This window comes from Lissotriton helveticus, chromosome 12 (genome assembly GCF_964261635.1).
Source record: "Lissotriton helveticus chromosome 12, aLisHel1.1, whole genome shotgun sequence".
NCBI lineage: Eukaryota > Metazoa > Chordata > Amphibia > Caudata > Salamandridae > Lissotriton > Lissotriton helveticus.
In genome coordinates this window covers 21,261,294-21,281,770 of record NC_136073.1, presented here as the reverse complement: position 1 = coordinate 21,281,770, position 20,477 = coordinate 21,261,294, and the positions used below count along the sequence as shown (strand labels likewise).

Sequence of the window (20,477 nt, the reverse complement as noted above, 5' to 3'; positions counted from 1 at the left end):
GTGTGCGCGCATGTGTGTGTATGCGACGGCGGGGGTGGGTTCTCTGTATGTATGGGTGCGTGCATGGGTGCTCGTGTGTGTGTGTGTGTGTCTCTCTGGGTATGCGCATGCGTGTTGGTGCTTCCGAGGCAGGAGAGGGGCACAGCGCCGTGCGCGCCCACGAGGTGCAATCTGCGCTCGTGCACCCTCTTGTCCTCATTCCCAGAAACGGGTGACAATAGATGTCTTCGCAGACTAAGCAATGCTTCGCATTGCTTACGTCTAGCTCGACCTAAAAATATATGTTAGCCATTTAGAAAACGAATGCATGAATCAATGACATACACAGATACTTGAAAATAAGTATATATGATTGTGTAGAGATATGATTGTGACAAGAGCAGGACTGGATTTTGACGTGGGCGAGCTGAGCCCTGGCCCAGGGTGCCAATCTACAGAGACACATGAGCTGCTGCTCTAAGGGTATGACTCAGCAGTGCCCCCTCACAAAAGGAGTCCCCCTTCTGCCTCATTTTTCATCAGCCTCAGTGCGGATGCCACATTTATTTGTGCCCGGGTGTTATTCGACCAAGGACCAGCTTTGTGCGCGAGAATATGGTCCTTCCCAGCGGATGGAGTTTGGGGCAGCTTTTCTAGTGCCCGAAGCACTGCATGTCTAGATGAATGGATGGGACTGAAGGAAGTGGGAGTCATTCCAGTGGCATTTACATCTGTTTTCAAGACAACATCCAATGATAGGTTTGTGCCACCTTGCCACATACTTCTGACTTTGTAAAAATCAATGGCTTCAAATCCTCCTGGGGCAGCCAGTTTCAATTACTGATTGGCATGGCCGGGCCCTGTTCGCATACATTTATAGTTAATAGAAATTTGAGAGTCCGTAAAGAGGATGTATGATGGTACAACGCGGCAGAAAACACTGCAGTACCATCACAACGCAGGTTTTACAACGCAAGTCGTTACCACGACTTGCGCTGTAGGGTGCTGGACGTAGGAATAGTAAAATGTACTATTCCAACACCAGCCTACGTACAGTAGGGAAGGTGTCGGAATAGTAAATCTACTATTCCTTAGTCTTGAGCGCCCTCCAGCGCAAGTCGTGGTAATGACTTGCGTTGTAAAACATGAGTTGTAATGGCACTGCGGTGTCATTACCGCGTTGTAATGGGTGTTTACCCCGTAAAGAAGTTATTTTGTAACACAAACCTTTTTGTGACTTTTTCGGGAACTTATACCTTCTGAAAAGACACACTACGTTTACTACTCCACTTTGCACAATCTTTCATCTTTCCAGGGTTGAAAAAATGTGCACAATCAAGTTCAGTAACAATATGTATCCTTTATGTAAACAGCTCCAGGAGGCCTCTTTGGGGTGAATGTGTACTCTACAAATACGCCTCTTATATTGCACTGCTTACTTTATCTTCAGAGAGAATCATCACCTTTCCTTCCTCTTTGTCTTACAGAAAATTACAGACTGCAGAGTGCCTACGAGAAACACCTGATCATCAAGATGGTTCTGGTGAGCATGTTTTTTTTTTTATCTATGCTGTCTTACGGGCTTACTACAGAGAGCTTAAGCTGCCGGCCGCAGGTACCATAATCCATATTTCATAATATAATAAGCCAAATTTGTAAAGCGTGAACATATCACCCCTTAAGGTTTCAAAGGCTCTGAGGGCCATCAGGGAGATTAAGTGAGCTATTGCCCAGAGACTCATGGTGCTGAGCTGCCGCCGGGGATAATAATAATAATAATAATCCACATTTGTAAAGCGCACAATCACCCGTTAGGGTCTCTAGGCGCTGGGGGCCGTCGGGAAGATTAAGCGAGCTATTGCCCAGATTCACATGCCGCCGGAGCCGGGGATCGAACCGTGATCCCCAGATTCCAGCGTCAGTCGCCCTGGCCGCGGCGCCACACCTCTTCCTCAAACCGTGAGCCCCGTTCTCCTGAGTCAGCTGCCCTAGCCGCTGTGCCACATCTCTACAAAGAGTAGGCTTAGATCAGCTGCTTGCTAATAATTTGATGGCTTACTAGTCAATCTCAATTCACTACTCTTATTGGATGACTTGCCTCCTAATTTTGTTTATGTCCCGCCCCTAGGGCATTGCTTGTTTGCGCTCACTTTTCATTTGATACTGCTGATGTCACTACACTACTTTTTCTTTTTTTTCTTTCCGACATTCCTTTCTTTTTAAGCGCTCCATGCATTTTCTGCTCATTTCTCAGCGTGATTGAGAGCATGCTCACATTCTTTCATTGCTGGTCAACTTAATCCGACAGCAACCTTGAAAGTATAGAATACGTTTTCATACTTTAAAGATGGCAACGCCTTATGTCGTTATGTTTCATCATTATGCTGCTAAACATCTTGGCAGCCATCTTGGTAGTATAGCCAATAGCAGCATCCAACAGTATACACAAAGCGAGTGATAGTCTGTGCTAATGCTTGCTTATAGCTCGTAATTCATGTAACTTAATGCTTTTGTAAACCACCTCTTTGTTGTGGATAGTAACAAAGTGGTACCCAGTGGCATGGCTATGGTGAAACAATGTCAGTGAATTTATTAGTACGGTGATAGATTTATTTATGTTGTAACCGCTTTAAGCGGATGCCAAACCTCCTGCAATTCCATGGTTTGTGTCTGGTTTCAAGGCCACAGTCTAAGGTTACAATGAAACCAGTATTCCTCGTTCCTCATAGAGCGGAATGCGAGAAACGAGGTTCACTTATGCACTCTAGCGCTTCCCAGGTCCGAGCAATGCCCTTACCTTAGTGGTAGTCGGATGAAGTTAGCCAGACAGCCCAGCCCCTGGCTCTGCTTGAATCAAGTTCCCAGGAAAGCGAGCCTGTCCTGAGCACCACAGGGCCAGGAAGATCCCGCGGGCAGACACAGCGCATAGGTTTCCTGCTTCGGAAGTTACTTTCAATTGCTCTGACAGAGGCCAGGCAATGGAATTATCTTAATGCAATTACCATTTAAGTAATTCCATTAACTGGCCCCTGATAGAGCTCATAAAAGCAATTGTGTTTGGCTTTGGGCTTGAGTTTTTTCACCTGCCAACCATCCCTACTTTTTCTACAGGCTGAAATATAGATGAATTTCGCCTGTTTGAAAACCCCCAATAATTGTGGCTACAAATATTCATTAGAATACAATTCAAATTCTTTTGTTGGTTGCAAGAATGGATGCTCTGGAGTTTTTTTGAGGTAGAACTGGCCTAATTTAAAGGTAAAGCGTTTTTAACAAAAACCACAGCTGTCCCAGGGAGCTATTTGTGGTTCAAGGATTTTTTAACCCAAGTCAATAAGACTTTTTAGATAATCAGACACTCCATTTGCCCTAGCAACAAGGAGTTTTGATGACCACTTGTTAAGATCTAGTGTCTCTTTGTAGCACAACATAAGAGCGCTGCCTGCAGTGACCTTAACACAACACTAGCACCGTCTGCAATCCCTACACAGTTTTGGGCACAAAGGTAGACCACTGCTAACACCGCTGAATGTTAGCAGTGAGCGCAAACCGTAACAAACACATTTGTGGAAGCCGAAGGCTATGGTTGCACAGTTTCCACCAGGAAAGAACATCCAACTTTGTCTCCCTTGGTGACATATCCAGTTTCTAGCTCCTTATGTCCTGGTTATTTTCTTCCTCTCTTAACACTTCTGACGCCCACGTATCTCATCCTCGACATGGTGCCTTGAGGTCCTAGAAGTTAAACCTCTACTCAGACCAGTCCAGCTTATAGCGATCATCCTTCGCAGTACCAACCCTCCTCCTTCCCTCTCTTCTAGATGTCTCTTTTCTAGATAGCATTCTTACCTAAATCACTCCTGTTCCAAATACCCTCTCATCTATATGTCTGTCTTATCTACATACTCTCTTCCTTATAAAGTCTCTCCTTCACCTAAAATACTCATCTCCATTATTCCCGTTATCCTCTTGTTTCTCTTCTAGATCATTTTCCTAGATCCTCCTCCTTTCTAGAGCATTTTCTTTTCTGGGGGCATCTCGCCTTTAAATATCTCTCTTCTAGATTCGCTTTTCTTGGCGTCTTTCTTCAAAGAGGTCCTTCTCTTTCTCTTAGAGCCCTTTCCTTTCTAGACACATCTGTTCTCTTGATCCCGGTGTCATCAATATGCTTTTATTGTCTAGACCTCTCTTCTGGATTTTTCTGTTTTCTTCATTCCTTTTCTTGATGCAGTTTATACACTAGTCTCTGTCCCGTCCCTAGATCTATTTTGAGCATTTTATTTTGTGTTTCTCAGATTATATTTCATTCCTTTGTCTGTAGATATATAACGTCTTTCTCTCTTTTCACAATCTTTATCGTCAGAGTGTTTCTTCTCTTTGTCTTCAATCTTCTGTTCTTTTAGATTCTTTCTCCTCTTCCTTTTATCTTCTTGATGTCTTGTGTCAGTCTTTATCAGTTACCTGTCTGTCACTTTGGAATTTGTTCTGTCTTTTCTATGATCTTTTCTGACTATATGATTGACTTATCTATCATCTGTCTTTCTCTAACATACTGTCTGTTTCCTGTTCCTCCCTCTACCCCTCTCTCTCCTGTCTGCTTTTACTTCTCTTTTCATTTCTGTTGCACCTCTTTCTCCTTTTCCACCTCCTTGTCTATCTCTTTAAATATCTTACCTGCCTCACAGCTATATTCCTCCCCTACAGGCCTATTTCCCTTTTTTAACTCAGTACTTCCTAGAGAGCGGCCCCAGCATTACATCTTTCTTTGTGCTCAGTTGCAGATGGGCAAGACACTTCTCTCTGGTTCTCGACATGCCTACTCTGTAGTGGAGAAGCGTGGCTCAATGTTTAGAGCGGCAGACCCTGATGCAGAGGTCTGGCCCGGGACCAGGGTTCAATTCCCGCCTCGGCGGCTCTTGGACTCAATTTCCCCGGACCTGATAATTCTCGCCTCGGTGCCTATTCTAATCATGGGTCCCACTCTGTGACTGTGGGCAATAGCTTGCTTAATCTCCACAACGGCCCCAGCAGCACTTGGATGCCTGGCTTCACCCTGGGGGTGCCCAGGAGTGGACATTTCACAGGAAAGGCAGGATGGGCTCCACAGCGGTATGAATACAGCGCTACGACGCCTCCGGGTAAAAGTGCGTTATATAAATACAAACACATTTACATTTACATTTACATTTACCCTCTTGCCCAGCTGAGATGTTTTATTTACCCTGCTGGCAGGATGAATAAGTTGGCCCTGCAGCAGGATGGCTAGGTAGGGGCCTCGCTGCTTAAGGCCTGTAGTTTGTTAGTTTAAATCTAAGCACAAGCTTTAGTCTCTGCCACTGTCATAGCAGCGTCCATCACGAGCCCTAACTTTATGACCACAAATGTTCAGAGCGCCTAGAAGTTGGTGTGTGCTTTCAGTTGAAGACCTCGCTTTCGCATACTATATAACAGCCCTCTGGGTGACTATCTTATCTGTGCAGGACTGACTTGTGGCTGCTTTTGGAAGGATGGGGGTACAATAGGCTCTGCTCGGTGGGCACATTTCTCATGAATGGGCGGGGAGACCGCGCAGGTGGGCGAGTTTCTCTTACTGACACTCACGTTTCCTTCTCTCCTTTCCGCAGTTTCAGTTTGTGAACTCGTACCTGAGTCTGTTCTACATCGGCTTCTACCTGAGGGACATGGAGCGGCTCAAGGAGGTAAGGACTCGCCCTGCACGGGACACTCTCTGGAGGCCGCTGAACGGCTACATTATTCATCCGCTGCTCACTGCTTCACCACCTGAACATCTGTCAGCCCTCTCCTCCCTCTGATTCACTCCCCTCCTGTCAGCCCTCTCCTCCCTCTGACTCACTCCCCTCCTGTCAGCCCTCTCCTCCCTCTGATTCACTCCCCTCCTGTCAGCCCTCTCATTTCTATGATTCACTCTCTCCTGTCAGCCCTCTCACCTCATTGCCCTTGTCCTATCATGTCTCTCCTTGTCCCCTCTCTGCTAGCCACAAGCTCTCTCCCATCTCTCCCCTCTCTCAGTGTCCTCTGACCTCTCCAAGGCATCTCAACCCTCCCCCATATATATATATATATATATATATATATATATATATTTTTTTTTTTTTTTTACAGAGTTTTAATAGCGCGAACTAGACCCGAAGTGAATCGGGTATCAGAGCGCTTTACATAGCACCAGTTACGTTACATGAGGACGGACGGACACATTCATTTTAGGCACGGGAAGATTAAGTGATTTGCCCAGAATCACAGGAGGTTTTGGCGTCGTTACCGAGACTCGAACCCAGATCTCCAGGTCCGAGGGCGAGCGCCCTAGTCGTTAGGCCAGCTCCTCTCCCCTCATTTGTTTTAAGTGCTTGTTCACCCTCTATCCATTCCGTCCAAACTGCATAGCCCGGGATGTTTTATGGTTGGGTTGCCTTAAAGATGTAAGCCTCCAGAGAACCTGAATGTACCAAGGCCTGTTGACACTTCCCTTCTTGCAGAAAATAAGTCACACCAATGGTTTGAAAACACCAGTCCAAACCGAATGGCTTGAAAAGAAAAAGCACAGACCTGTCACCTGTACACCAGTCCTTCGTAAGGCACACTCTATCCAGTTTTCCTCTGTAAAACTCTTCATCATTGGGTTACCCTCCACCCAGGCCCCGCTTGGAGAACAACACTTATTGACAAGGGCAAGTCCTGTATCCAGCCCTCATCTGTAAGACTCTAGAGTGGCATACCTTGACAGGGCACCCACCAGCCCTCATCTCTGGGAGAAGGCCTCATCATCACAGAGGCTCGTCACTCAATTGGGATACTTCTAGTCCTCATCTGCGGAGCTCTCATCACAGGGGTACCTGCCAGCAGCATCTTACGGGCACTGCCCGATAACAAGGACAGCCCAGCCCTAATCTGAGGGTCCGCTCCACCTCACAGAGGCACCCTCCAGCCATCACCTGTACCATAACATCCAACATGCCTTGTGTGTACCGCTACAACTCATCACCAAGGTGCCATCTATCGTGCCCGCCTTCAACATTCAACGCCTGACCACAGGACCACAATTCTTAGTGTCCTTCCATCACTCTAAACACACAGCGCTCGCCTCTCGAATGTCTGCTCTCAGAGGCAGCTGTAGAGGTAGGGGGGTAGCATCGATAATGCTGGCTGAGCGTCGTGGACTCCGATGTTGATCCGGTCATCCTGCAATATAGGACTGCACCTGAAATTGAAGGTCTTTCTCACAAAGAGGCGTGACTAATGTCTGCTTCTCAGAAATGGAGGCGGGGAGTCTCGAGGGTGATGCTGGAGCCCCATCATTGAGCAGACCGGCATTGGGTTCAACTGGGTGGCTGGCACTGTATCCCGTGAGAAGGTTGTTTCTGAAAATGCCCATCACATGGGTAAATAGAAGTGAGAGTGAGTCTCAAGTGCATACTTCATTGACAAACCCTATAGATGATTAACTAACCATTCCACAAATGACCACACCTTCCCCAGAATAACCACACCTGCCCTTGAATTACTAACCCTGCTCCTGAGTGCACAGGACCTGAGTTTGCAAATCTTGCCCCTTAGTAGCCGGACACTACACCCGATTAACCAAATACCTACCCTGAATAACTAGCCCAGATCCTGCATAAGTAGCTCCACCTCAGCCTATCTAGCCCCACCCTGCCCACTTAGCCCCACCCCTGCATAAGTAGCCCCACCCCTGCATAAGTAGCTCCACCCAGACTATCTAGCCCCACCCTGCCCACTTAGCCCCACCCCTGCCTAAGTAGCCCCACCCCTGCATAAGTAGCTCCACCCCTGACTATCTAGCACCGCCCTGCCCACTTAGCCCTGCCTAATTAGCCCCACCCCCGCGTAAGTAGCTCCACCCCTGCCTATCTAGCAATACCTTGTCCAATTAGCCCCACTACTAAATTAGTAGCTCCGCTCCTGCCTACCCAGCCCTTTGCCCTGCATTACTAGCTCAGCCCCTGACTAACTGGTCCTGTGCCACCTCCAGCCTACATTTTGATCTGATGTACTTTGTTTTTTTTTACTTTTCATTATTATTACTTTGAACCATATGCTTGTTTGCTCTTCACTTTCCTTTCAGTCTCAATTCTTCCTCCTCTGTCTCCGTCTCGCTCCACAGTTGCTGGTGGTCTTCTCCCTCTCCCAAAGCTTTGCCCGTCAGATCAGAGATGCCCTGTGCCCTTTCATCACCCTTCACATCCATCTATCCATCATCTTCCTCAAGGGCCTTATGGGCTTTGCCTGGTGGATGAGCCGGTCCAAAGTACGGAGGGGAGGGAGTTATTGTGATTGTGCTTGTTTTTTTTATTTTGGCTTCATGCATGCCAGTCTTGTCTTGCGTGATGTGAGAGGGCACCATGTGGGCGATGTGGAGGACGGACAGCAAGGAGTTGTGGGAAGGCGCGTCATTACGGCATTTTGATGCTTTTTCCACTTTGCAGCTCTCACCGGGTCCAAGCCTGATTCCAGTTTATATTACTTAACACTAACAAATTGGTTCTGCGTAAGATACACTTTGCAGAAAACAGCCAGTGCTCTTCGCCTGTGTAATGCCATTGTGCATAGAGAACCTCTGCAGATGGTAAGCTTGCAGAGAACAGTTCAGGGTAAATTTTCCCACTTGGTTGAGTTTACTATGAGCATATAGAAATTCTTGCTATGAAGTGATTTATTTCCCATTGAGGAGCAAAATTTTGCAAAACGTTTGCCAGCCATATATGGGCAATGCGAGGGAAGTATCCCCTAAAATAGAGGGTAGAGTGTGGCGCTGATTCTTGAGGGCAGGAGTACTGCTGCTTTTTGGCCATGTGAGATGGCTAAGGTCTGAGTGTGCACAATATTTAAGCGTGCATGCGTGCCATGGAATCTGTGATGAGCAAAGTAGATAAAAAAAAATGCGATTAAACAGAACATTTCATTTGTGTGTGTACAGCCGTGTACACAGACCCCATTGCAGTACACATGCACACCTCAATCAATCAATCAAATATCTTTATTTAGATATAACATGGATATCTTTAAAAGAAGAATACAGTGTTCACATTATGTACCAAATGTTAAAATAAATACAGAAAGGCGATCAGTTATTGACAGTCGTAATAAAAATAGAGATCGTACACATCTTGAGCCTCCTTGTTCCATAACATTTAAAAGTAGGATTTAAAAACACAAATATGTAGTGAACCCAAGGGAAGGTTGGTTGACACATAGTATACAAAACTCTTCACACCTTTTGTGTTACTCTCGCAGTCAGTTTTGTAAAAAAACAAGGGGGACCCACTAAATGGCTCGGGACCATGGGTATCAATTATTTTCTGGAAACAAAGGTCCTAAGCCTAGAACAATTTTTTCAAAGCAATGTAATATAGACCACAATCGGACACTATATGCACTTATTCTTATACGTCAGGCAAAGAGAAAGTTTGAGCGAAGCTGGATACTGCATTGAGATTCAAATGGGGAATACTGCCAATTTCAATCTCAATGCAGTATCCAGCTTCGCTCAAACTTTCTCTTTGCCTGACGTAAACTGTCCCCTCCTCTGCACCCTCTTTCACAACTTTCCTCTATCTCTAAGTACGGCACAGGCTTGTGCCTTACTTCAAACGTCAAATGTTTGTTGTCAAATTGTAAATTATATTTTGGATATTTGTCCTATCTTTCTTAATAAATTCTTTGCCCGGCTGGGTATAAGAATAAGTGCATATAGTGTCCGATTGTGGTCTATATTACATTGCTTTGAAAAAATTGTTCTAGGCTTAGGACCTTTGTTTCCAGGAAAAAAACAAAACTCTCGCAGTCAGTAGCATCATGCATATAGAAACAACCCAATATTTTTAGGGATACTGCACGTGCTCTTTTCGTTTTGTCCTCCTTAGAAGTTGGAGTATGTTATAAGGTGAGTTAAATGGTTAAAAAGAATAGGGGGGGAAGCTTAATGGGACCTCTTTTGCTTAAAATTACGGTATGCTTGCTGAATGAAATTAGCTAGTCTTATATTTAGGGCTGTATTTTCAGGGTTTAAAGCCACAATAATGGCTTGCCTACAGGTCCGGGCACCCAGCTTATTCCATTCAGCTTTTAGTTTGCACCTGCGTTGAAAATTAAAACACATGCACACCTGTCTCTGTACACAACTGAATGCAGGCATGTCTGTACATATAAAGTGCTGTGAAGGCATGTCTGAGAGCTTATGAACCACACTTATGCCTGTCTGTAGATTGCATTCTGCATGCCTCTGTGTTCATTCATATCCTGTACATGCATGTGTGCACACACTGCGGCATGTGTATTTATTTGTGTAGTGGGATATATGTACAGGAAGGCCTGTTAGTGTGTATAGATGAGCATGCAGCTACTTCTTTCTGAGTTCTTATGCAAACGTCATAGTGTTGGTGAATATCCGTGTGGGTGTGTGTACACCCAGGTGTGCGTGTGTGTAAAAAGGAGCCCGCAACCACGAATGCCCGCATTAAAACAACTTGAGTATGCCAACAGACACATAATGTGGAAACTGGAAGACCTGAAAACTATAGGGGATGGTGAGGGGGGGCAATCTGCAGGAAGTGGGTGTGATCGATACAACATTTAGACAAACATATAACCCCATCTCAAGCAGAATACAAAGACTGAGCCCCCGCGCTAAAAAGTGCCACTTGATTCAAGTTCTGAAAATAAAAACAGTTTGTGAATGTCCTTCGAGAGAGCTGCAAGTCTTGTGCAAGGCAATCTGTGATAGAACCTGGGCTGATGAGCTCTCAGCTTTCTCTCCACCTTGGTTTAAAAGTGCATCTGACGTGATCCAACCACCTTGGACAGACCGACCTCTGCGTTTTTGTGGTGTCAGTGTGTGGAACCAGTTTCAGGAGGTGAAAGTCTGTCATACAAGAGAAGAGTGTCCCCCAAGCATGGAAATCTAGTGGGTCTGTGCCTTCTGCGCTGATAGTCAACACGCTGGGAGTTTACGGGTCATCAGTGACTTGAGAATTTTTTGTTCCATTCCAACCCATGGAAATGGAAACCCGCATTGACGAAGATGGTCCTAGTGGACAGTGGTTTGGGAGTTCTGCATTGCTTCCATGGAAAGTTGAAGCAAACTTCAATAGTCTGTGGGTGGAATTGGTTTACAAAGTGTATTTATTAAAAAAGCTGTGGTCACTGAAAATTCAGGTAGGGGTCTCCCCCGGCAGCTGCCACGGAGATAAGCTCCACTAGGCAGAGCAATGCACGCATATTGAGAACAAGGTTATAAATTGATTATCTTGGCTATTCGTTTTAATGCTAAGAGGCACCTGTTAGAATGAATTCATGAGAAACAGTGAAACTTGAAGCAGGCATCCTTTGATTGTATCTAACCATTGAGCTATGACCCTCGCTGTTCTACACACACTGCAAAAAGTGCCACATCTCAAGTGTCAAGTCCAATGCTCAGCTCTGAGGCACAGTACGCACGTTGGCGAGGCCTCGAGGACGACGACTGCTACAGGTTCCATGATTAGCATTAGGCATTGTTTTGTTTCCATGTGAGGACATTGTACATGGCTGTCGACATGTCCTCCGATATCACCTAAGAGCGGCTCTAACCCCAGTGTTTGCTTGGCGATGGCTTACTTGTGAGTAACCTTGGACTTTGGCAAGAGAATACTGATTGTGTCATGTCGCCTTTGCTTCCTAGATGCTCGCCACTCTCCTGATCATACGACAGTTCCTGCAGAACGTGAAGGAAGTGTTCCAGCCGCACCTGTATGAGAAGTTCAAGAGGGGAAACATCAACAAGCAGACCATCTGGCAGGTCTCTCGTCACATGTATAAGCTCCTCACCCAGAAATACCCAACACCTCCGACTGCCGAGACTCCTCCAGAAGCCCCACCACAGGAGGACCTCGCTCCGGAGCCGGAGCAGCAAGACGCGCAGGACGAGGAAAGTGGTAAGGAGGAGAAGTGCCTGAACGGGGGCTGCGGGGTTCCTGAAGAGGAAGAAGAGGAGCGGCTTGGGGAGGAACGAGAGGAGGACGAAGGAAGCCTCCTAGACTGTGGACTGAAGTTGAAGAGGGTGAGTTTCAACGAGCGGACGGAGCGGAAAGGCGCGGCCAGCTCCCTGGAGGAAGACAGCTTCCTGGAAGAAGGCAGCCCCACTATGGTGGAAAAAGGAATGGACCCGGCGTCCGTGTTCGAGCTGTGCGAGGATGACGAGGAAGAGAATGGTGCTGCTTCAGGGAGCCCCCAGAAGTGCGCCATAAGCAGCCAGGAGCTCGCAGTCGCTCTGCGGAGGCGACGGAGGAAGGCAGAGAACGAGGAAGAGGAGAGACGAGAGCGGAGGAAACAGAACCGCGCATCCTGGATTGACCCACCAGAGGAGACCTACTCAACCAACCTGACCCAAGCCGAGGTGGAGAGCTGCATGAAAACCTATGAGGTAACCATAGCGATGTAATGTTTGCATTTGATTTGGGCTAACTAGTGCTGCAGGGACTCTAAGAGGTAGACATTGCGATGGAATGTATGGCCTTGTTTTCTGCTTAGTGGCACTGCATGAAAGCCTACAAGGAAACTGCAGTCATCGACTGCATAGATTCAGGCTAGTCTCGCTAGCGCTGCATGAAAATCCTAGTGGTAACCATAGTGATCGAATGTGTAGAATCATGCGCTGCTCCCGAGTGCTGTATGAAAACTGCAAGATAACCATGGTGACGGAATGTATATATCCGGTTCTACTCTGTACAGTAAACTTTTGGTGAAAGGTCAAAGAGTTGTAAAGTAGGCTACATCTGAGAGCTCTTCATGGCCCTTTGATCAACACAGATCCATGCTTTCTGTATGACAGCAAGCCTGTTTGGTGACAGTATGTCATGATCCATGCTTGCTGTAGCAAAGCACGGCTCATGGGTGTCAGTATGTCATGATCCACGCTTGCTGTAGTTTAGCACGCCTCATGGGTGTCAGTATGTCACGATCCATGCGTGCTGTAGCAAAGCCCACCTCATGGTTGATGGTCTGTCACGATCCATGCTAGCTGTAGTTGAGCACGCCTTATGGATGGCACTATGTCATGGACCTACCTATGCTTGATGTACAGAAGCATGCCTATTTGGTGAGGACCAATGACTGATGTTTGCTGTAGCCGAGCACGCTTCAAGGTCGATAGTATATCATGGACCCATCGTTACTGTACAACAGCGTGCTCAGTGGGTGATAGTACGTCAGATCATGAAAGCTGTACCAGAGCACACCAACGGGTGATAGTATGTCATGGACCCGTGCTTGCTGAGGCATAGCACGTCCCCGGGGCTGTGGTGACATGGCTCCATGATTGTTATAGCAGTTTGCTTCATGAGCGATACTATTTCGTGGATGTCGGCTTCCTGTAGAAGAGCACAGCACATGTGTGAAAGTATATATCGATGCTGGTTGTCTGAGAGCATGCCTCAACGATGGCAGTATGTTTTCGATCCATGCTTGCTGTAGCAGAGCAAGCCTGCAGGCTATCGTATGTCACAGATCTGTTCTTGTAGTAGCAGACATGCTTCACTGGCTGTCGTATGTCATAGATCCATGCTTGTTGAACAAGAGCATGCTGCATGGGTGATACGTCATGGATCTATGCTTGCTGTTGTAGTGTGTGACTAGGGTCATGACGGTTCCTCCTTGCCGGTGTAGAAGGCGAGCAGCAGCCATCACAGACCCTGTCCGCTGATACATAGTCCAGCGTGTGTCTATCAACGACCAATTCTTGCTGTAGTACAGCACATGTAGCAGCCGTCACAGACATTTATGTTCTATCATGTAGCACAGCTTGGGTCCCCGCCGCACGTCCATCACAAATCCTTGCCTACTGCTGTAGGGCACGACTTGCGCCCACCAGAAGTCCTGGCCTACTGTAGTAGAGCGAACCTCACAACTATCACAGATCAGTGCCTGCTGCTTGAGCGCGTACCATACGTCCATCACAGATCCCTGTTTGCTGCTGTCGTGCGTACCGTTCATCCATTGCAGATCCCTGCCTGCTGCTTGAGCGCGTTCCATACGTCCATCACAGATCCCTGTCTGCTGCTGTCGTGCGTACCGTTCATCCATTACCGATCCCTGCCTGCTGGGGTAGAACGCGCCTCGCGTCCGTCACTGATCCCTGCCTGTTATACACACATTGTACCCGTGTCTGCTTTGACTCTCAGGACACGTTTCAGGATTACCAGGAGATGTTTATTCAGTTTGGTTACGTGGTTCTCTTTTCATCCGCGTTCCCCCTGGCAGCCGTCTGCGCCCTCGCCAACAACATCATCGAGATCCGCAGCGATGCCTTCAAGCTGTGCACGGGCCTGCAGAGACCCTTCGGCCAGCGTGTGGAGAGCATCGGGCAGTGGCAGGTAAGACTTGCATGGAAGTGTGTATGTTTCTGTGCCTTATGGCGATGGGGGAGGTTCTGCTAGCATGAGTGGTAACATGATCTCACACTTCTTCAGAGAAAGTGTTTAAACTAACTTCTAGAATTAAACCCTTGGGGATTTGTAAAGGTTTAACCCCTTGGCTGTGGGGCCGATTCCCCCGCTGTGCTGGAGGGAGAGGGGGCGCACAGCGCCCCGGTGCTCATGACAAGATGAGCTCGTCATGAGCCTTGTTTTGTCGTGTGCTCATGACGAGCTGAGGTCGTCATGACCACACCCGTTCTTTAGAACTCTCAGCACAGGAGGGGAATTAGCCCCGCACCTGAGCTCTTCACGAGCACACGAGAACCGTGTCTCATGACGAGCTGAGCTCGTCATGAGCATAGGAGGGGTTAAGAACCATCCATAAGGGCCTATAACCACACGCAGGCATTAGCAGGGACTATGCTATGTGTATTTGCATAGCGCACGATTCAACCCGGAGGGTATCCAGGCGCAGGAGGTGTAAGGGCCGAGCCAGGAACGGGGCTAGGTGAAGAGCCAGGTCTTCAGTTTCTTGCAGAATTCAAGAATGGCAATCACTGTCTGAACTTCCGCACCAGTGCTGCATAGTAATTGAGATAAAGTATTCCCATAATAGAAGGACCACCACATTTTCCTCTCCAATATAAAGAACATTCAAATTTAAAAAACAGAATGAAAGCACTGCCAACGGAGGAAACAAACCTCGCAACAGCACCAAAAGAAACTAGGGAGTAAAGGGATGGAGGAGCTGTCCTGTTTCCACCCTCGCCGCTCCCTGGATATAGTCTGGCCATGGCAAACCGCAGCACAATTCAACAAGGTGAAGCTCAAAAATGGCTGCCTTAAGTAAATACAGTCTTTAAGGACAAATGCATAGTTTCCATTGTATTTCACTGGCTATCCAGAAAGTATGGATTCAAATTAAATATCTGTTGTTAAACATACTTATGTCCATAAAATTAACTTTCTCAAAGTATTTTGAATTTGTGGAGCCCTAGCTTAATCCCATAAATATGCCCATTTTAGCACGTGAGATAGATGTTCACAGTCTCTGAATTTTGAACTTTCCTACTGGGAGTTCTTGTTGTTGAGGTGATGATTATCAGAGCTCATTCACACACTGTGGAGGTTCCCATTCAGTAAATAGCCCTGCACTTAGCATTATCTCGCCCTAGATTGGCATAGACGACTGAAGCGGGTGATGTGGTCGAAGCATTTGCTACCTCATACAAGGTTCATAGTTAAATTGGTTGGAGGAGGGCTTTCATCTCTCGATTTGTGCATGCGGCACACCTGTGCTTCTTGCTGGCTTTTCCACTTTCCACTTTTGAAGTGTTTTTACTGTCATTATGAATAAGCGCTCCTTTCTGTATTGGTGGTTTTAAATTAAAGTAGGTTCGAACAAAGTGCTTTGAAGCTTGAGTGCGTAAATTAAAAATAAGGTTAAACAGAACCTCAGTACTCTAATATTCATGTCGCACAGATGGAGGCTCATGTGATAGGTCTCAGAAAGATGAAAGGCCGAGTCAGGGGTGCCACGGCTTGTATGGTTGACCCGCTGCTCTCTAGTAGGAGGGGTGGCTACTCAAATCTCTGACTGCTGCAGTAGGGTTTTGGATCCTCACCTTCCTTTCCCGCCTTTCTCTTGCAGAATGTAATGGAGGCCATGGGGGTGATCGCCATCATTGTGAACTGCTACCTGATTGGTCAGTGCGGCCAGCTGCAGCGGCTGTTTCCATGGCTGAGCCCGGAGACCGTGGTCATTCTCATTGTGGTGCTGGAGGTACGTGAAGCCAGGAGTGCATGGGGAGGGGGGGCGGGGGCGAGGGTCAAATGGCTGGATCCATGTATTCCGCTCAGGAATGATGTCGATTGGATCACAAATGGAGTCGCTAATTGTTTGCAAACTGTTCACAATTTGATGTCTGTGTCTTAACCTGTAAACAATGCAACAACGCAGCACTAACATTGGTGTTTTGAGTTTGTAAATAGGTCCCAGAAGACCCCGTGTATCCCCCGCTAGCACTACAACAAAAATGTTGTCTTTGTGTACACAATCTCCCCTACAAATTCTTCTATTAGAGATTTTGCTATCAATGCTGCGCAACAGCCTCCAAAGGACACCCGTTGTCAGTATAGCTAGCCGCGTAAACCATAACACACATATGCCTGCGTTGCGCTACTCGTGACCTCACACATGATATCACTGATATCTCAAAGTGTGTAAATGAAAACACAGGTGACATTCCAAATGAAATCGCTGATGGAATTAATGGTGAGATCACTTATGACCTCATCAATGACATCACGGTACAAACACATGTAATCTGTGAAACTGAGTGTGTACAGGTAAAGCAAGCACTGATAATGATTAAACACCGCTCTGTGTACATCTGTGAGATGCAAAATAACCAACAAGTGTGCGTTTAATCCCAGGGGAGGGTCTGACTACCCGTGAGGAACATAGTGCTTGTATAGTTCTTGAACAATAAGCTTCTACCTAAGTTAGCAAACCAATGACCTACATTTGAGAGACCATCAACTAGTCTCTTCCAGGCACTGTCAACCTCGAGTGGTTTGAGTTCCTTTTCCAAATTAGTAATATTTTTCACATATCTTTTGAGCTGTACACTTTTGTCCGGAATGTAAGTGCAACAATGTTGCGCCTTCAACATCCGGCAGACTCCGCCCTCTTTTGCTAATAAAGTGTCAAGAGCAAGTCTGTTCTGCAAAACCATCGATCTGATCGCAACCATTTCGGTATTGACCAGAAGAAATCCATGAGCTGTGTCAGTAGACAATACATTTATTTATTTATTTATTTATTTATTTAATTTGTATAGCGCGTTATAACCACAGGGGTCTCTAAGCGCTGATTGTCCAGATTGCATAGTACGGTTTGGCAGGTACATGATCTTAACAATGCATCTAAGAGCTGCTCCATGCTTGTTTGAACAGAACCGTTTTTAATTTTTTCCTGAAGGCTAACAGATTGCATTCCTTCCTTAGTTCCGGGGCCAATTTATTCCACAAAGCAGGGAGTGTATTAGAAAAGGCACGCCCCCCCATCGTGGCCAACTTAAAACGAGATTGAGAAAGGAAGGTAGCATCCGACGAGCGCAAAGTCCTGCTCGGCGTGTAGGGAGATAGGCGAGATTTCACATATTTAGGTGCATTGCCATATAGCGCCTTATGTACAATGCACAATCCTTTGAATGCAACCCTCTGCCGAATCGGGAGCCAGTGTAGCTCCTGCATCAGTGGGGACGAATGTGCTGTCCTGGGTTTTTTGTAGATCAGCCTGGCAGCGTCATTCATTACCCCCTGTAACTTATCCAGCAGCCGCTGGGGTAGCCCTATATACAAGGAGTTTCCGTAGTCCAGCCTAGCCAAAATTATGGCTGAGACCACGCGTCTCAAGGTGGAAAATGAGAGTAAAGCTGAAATTTTTCTCAATTGTCGCATCAGGCCAATGCAGGTACCCACAACCGTCGAGACTTGTTTTCCCATGGAGAGCTTCTCATCCACGTACAAGCCCAAACTTTTCACTGCGGCCGCCGGTTTCGGTGGTACACCCAGCTCCACAGGCCAGAATTTCTCATTCCAGGGGTTGCCCGTGATGGAAATGGGCAACACTTCCGTCTTGTCCGGGTTAATTTTTAAGGAGTTTTTAGACATCCAATTAACCGTGGCTTTAAGTATGTCCTGCAGCCTGGTAGACGCTCCTGGACCATCATCCAGCCGAATGATTATCTGGGTGTCATCGGCGTAGTTATATACTAAGCAATCCATCCTGTTCAGGAGTGCAATTAGTGGCTGTAAGTAGGCATTAAAGAGTAAGGGCGACAGGGCAGAGCCCTGTGGGACCCCGCAGGTGATGGGTGCGGAGGTGGAAAGCAGGTCCCCCAACTGTACTCTTTGTGTCCTGCCCTGCAGGAACGATGTAAGCCATGCAAGAGCGGAGCCCCCGATACCAAAAGATCTCAGCCGCGACAGAAGTTGTTCATGACACACGGTATCAAAGGCCGCGGAGAGATCTAATAGTACCAGGGCACTCGGTGTTTTTTTATCAGCCCGACTCCTCAGTTCGTCCAGGATTGATAGCATAACTAGTTCCGTGCTATGATTAGCACGGAACCCTGCCTGATTAGCCTCCAGCAGGTTGTTGCACTCTAGATGTTTAGAGAGCACAGCCAACACATGCTGCTCAGCCACCTTAGCCAAGAAAGGCAGCTGTGAGATGGGACGGAAGTTCTTTAAACATTTTGTGTCCGACCCAGGTTTTTTTAATAACGGAATCAGGCGAGCCTCTTTAAAAACTAGAGGGACCTGTCCTGTATAGAGGGAAGTGTTTAGCAATTGCAGAACTTCATCCTCGATACCTGGTAATGCCAGCTTAAACACTTCAGGGGGGCATGGATCCATCAGGGAGCCGGATTTAACTCGGCCAGTGATTGTGGATAATTCCTGTTTCGAAATCCAACTAGCGGGATGATGTCCAGTGGGGCAGTATGGTCGGGTGGGCAGGAACATTCGAGGGGTGTAGTTGCAGCAATTTCACCCAGAATATCGGAGATCTTATTCACGAAAAAGTCCTGGAACCTCTGGCAATCCTCCTGCACGAACTCAGTGCTTTGCTCTTTGTTAATCCTGAGCTCCGCCAGAACCCGAAAGATTTCCTTCTGTGGATTCCTGGCTGCAACTATTCTTTCCTCGAAGAAAGCAGCCTTCCTAGTTTGGATGGCTAATTTATAAGACGCTAATGATGACCTATACTCTTCCTTAGCAGTGGCGTCATATTCTTTCCGCCATGCCCGTTCTTTCCTCCTCACCTCACGTTTCATGTCACGTAGGGAGTCATTGTACCAAGGAGCCCCTGCTCCTCTCTCCACCTTCTTCACCCTACGAAGGGGTGCCACCAAATCAATGGCTCTCCCCAATTTGAGGTATAAATGACCACAAAGGGCATCAATACTGTCGTTCTTCTCCTTTACTGGGGGAGACTGTTCTAGAAGAGACACCATTTTATCCCCATCAAGGTTTCTCCACTTCCGCGCCATTTTCCAACCTTCCCCCAACTTAGGCAGGTGGCTATTCGAAAGTATTTTGCCCTTTATTAGAAAATGGTCTGACCAAGCGCATGGCAAGATCTCTACCGCGCCCTGGACTGGCATCGTAGTCCAGACTAGATCGCGCACATGTCCCTTCTCGTGTGTCGGACCCTTCACCTGTTGAGTGAAGTCCAAGGAAAGAATTGCTTCCTCAATTTGAAGTGCTTGCCCCTCTTTAGGGGATTTTTCCCAATGATAATTGAAGTCTCCGACAACAATCATTTTATCGTATCGTGAGCGCAGGTCCTGAACTAGTCTTGTAAAAAGAACCGGGAAATCAGGCGAAGCCCAAGGCGGACGATATACCACCAGGAACACCAGACAGGCCGCCCCCTGCCTGAGTTTTACCCCCATAATCTCTGCACCCCCCATGGTTTCGGATAGAAACCTTTCGGCGCTGAGACGGGCCTGGTAGAGGAGGGCTACTCCCCCTCCTTTCTTGGCTCCCTCCCTATTGACATGGAGTGCCAAAAAGTTATCTGGCAATGCCGCCACTAAATCAGGCGCCGAACAGTCCTCCAGCCATGTTTCGGTAAGTGCGAGAGCATCTAGCTCTCCGTCTTCCAGTAATGAAAAGACCTCCAGCTTATGGCACTGCAGAGAGCGTGTATTTAGCAGACCAAAGTTTAAAGTGCGAACATTGGGGCCGCCCTGCCTCGCTCTAATGCTCTTAGGTAAAGTCAGCAGGTGCTCCCGGGCCAACAAATGTAAGCACTCCTGATCAAGTTGAGACTTACCCAAGTTAAGCTCCAATAATTCGCCTCTAGAATAGCGCAGAAACGGACCAGGGGTTCTGGCCCCGGGTCCCGGATGGTCACTGATGGGCAAAGATGGGCTCGCCTCTGGCGAGCCTTCCGGTGCGTCTCAGGCGCGCCCGCTGCGCGTCACCGCTGCGCGTTGTCATGGGGGCGTTGAAGTAGCACCCAATCGTGCTATGTCTGCCGCGACAACTAGAGCGGCA

The 20,477-nt window shown here is 47.3% G+C and overlaps 1 protein-coding gene across 2 annotated transcripts in view; it reads left to right on the top strand.

The window, feature by feature from the left end:
- The window catches only part of ANO8 (anoctamin 8), a 168,321-nt gene that overhangs the window by 117,671 nt on the left and 30,173 nt on the right, over nucleotides 1–20,477 (top strand). The window contains exons 11-16 of one of the 2 annotated variants that reach the window (XM_078671157.1): nucleotides 1,467–1,522; nucleotides 5,604–5,678; nucleotides 8,120–8,263; nucleotides 11,675–12,415; nucleotides 14,172–14,363; nucleotides 16,057–16,188. In XM_078671157.1, the coding sequence (XP_078527283.1) occupies nucleotides 1,467–1,522; nucleotides 5,604–5,678; nucleotides 8,120–8,263; nucleotides 11,675–12,415; nucleotides 14,172–14,363; nucleotides 16,057–16,188 (1,340 nt within the window). The remainder of the gene's footprint in view (nucleotides 1–1,466; nucleotides 1,523–5,603; nucleotides 5,679–8,119; nucleotides 8,264–11,674; nucleotides 12,416–14,171; nucleotides 14,364–16,056; nucleotides 16,189–20,477) is intronic. The other variant, XM_078671158.1, reaches the window with a different exon arrangement.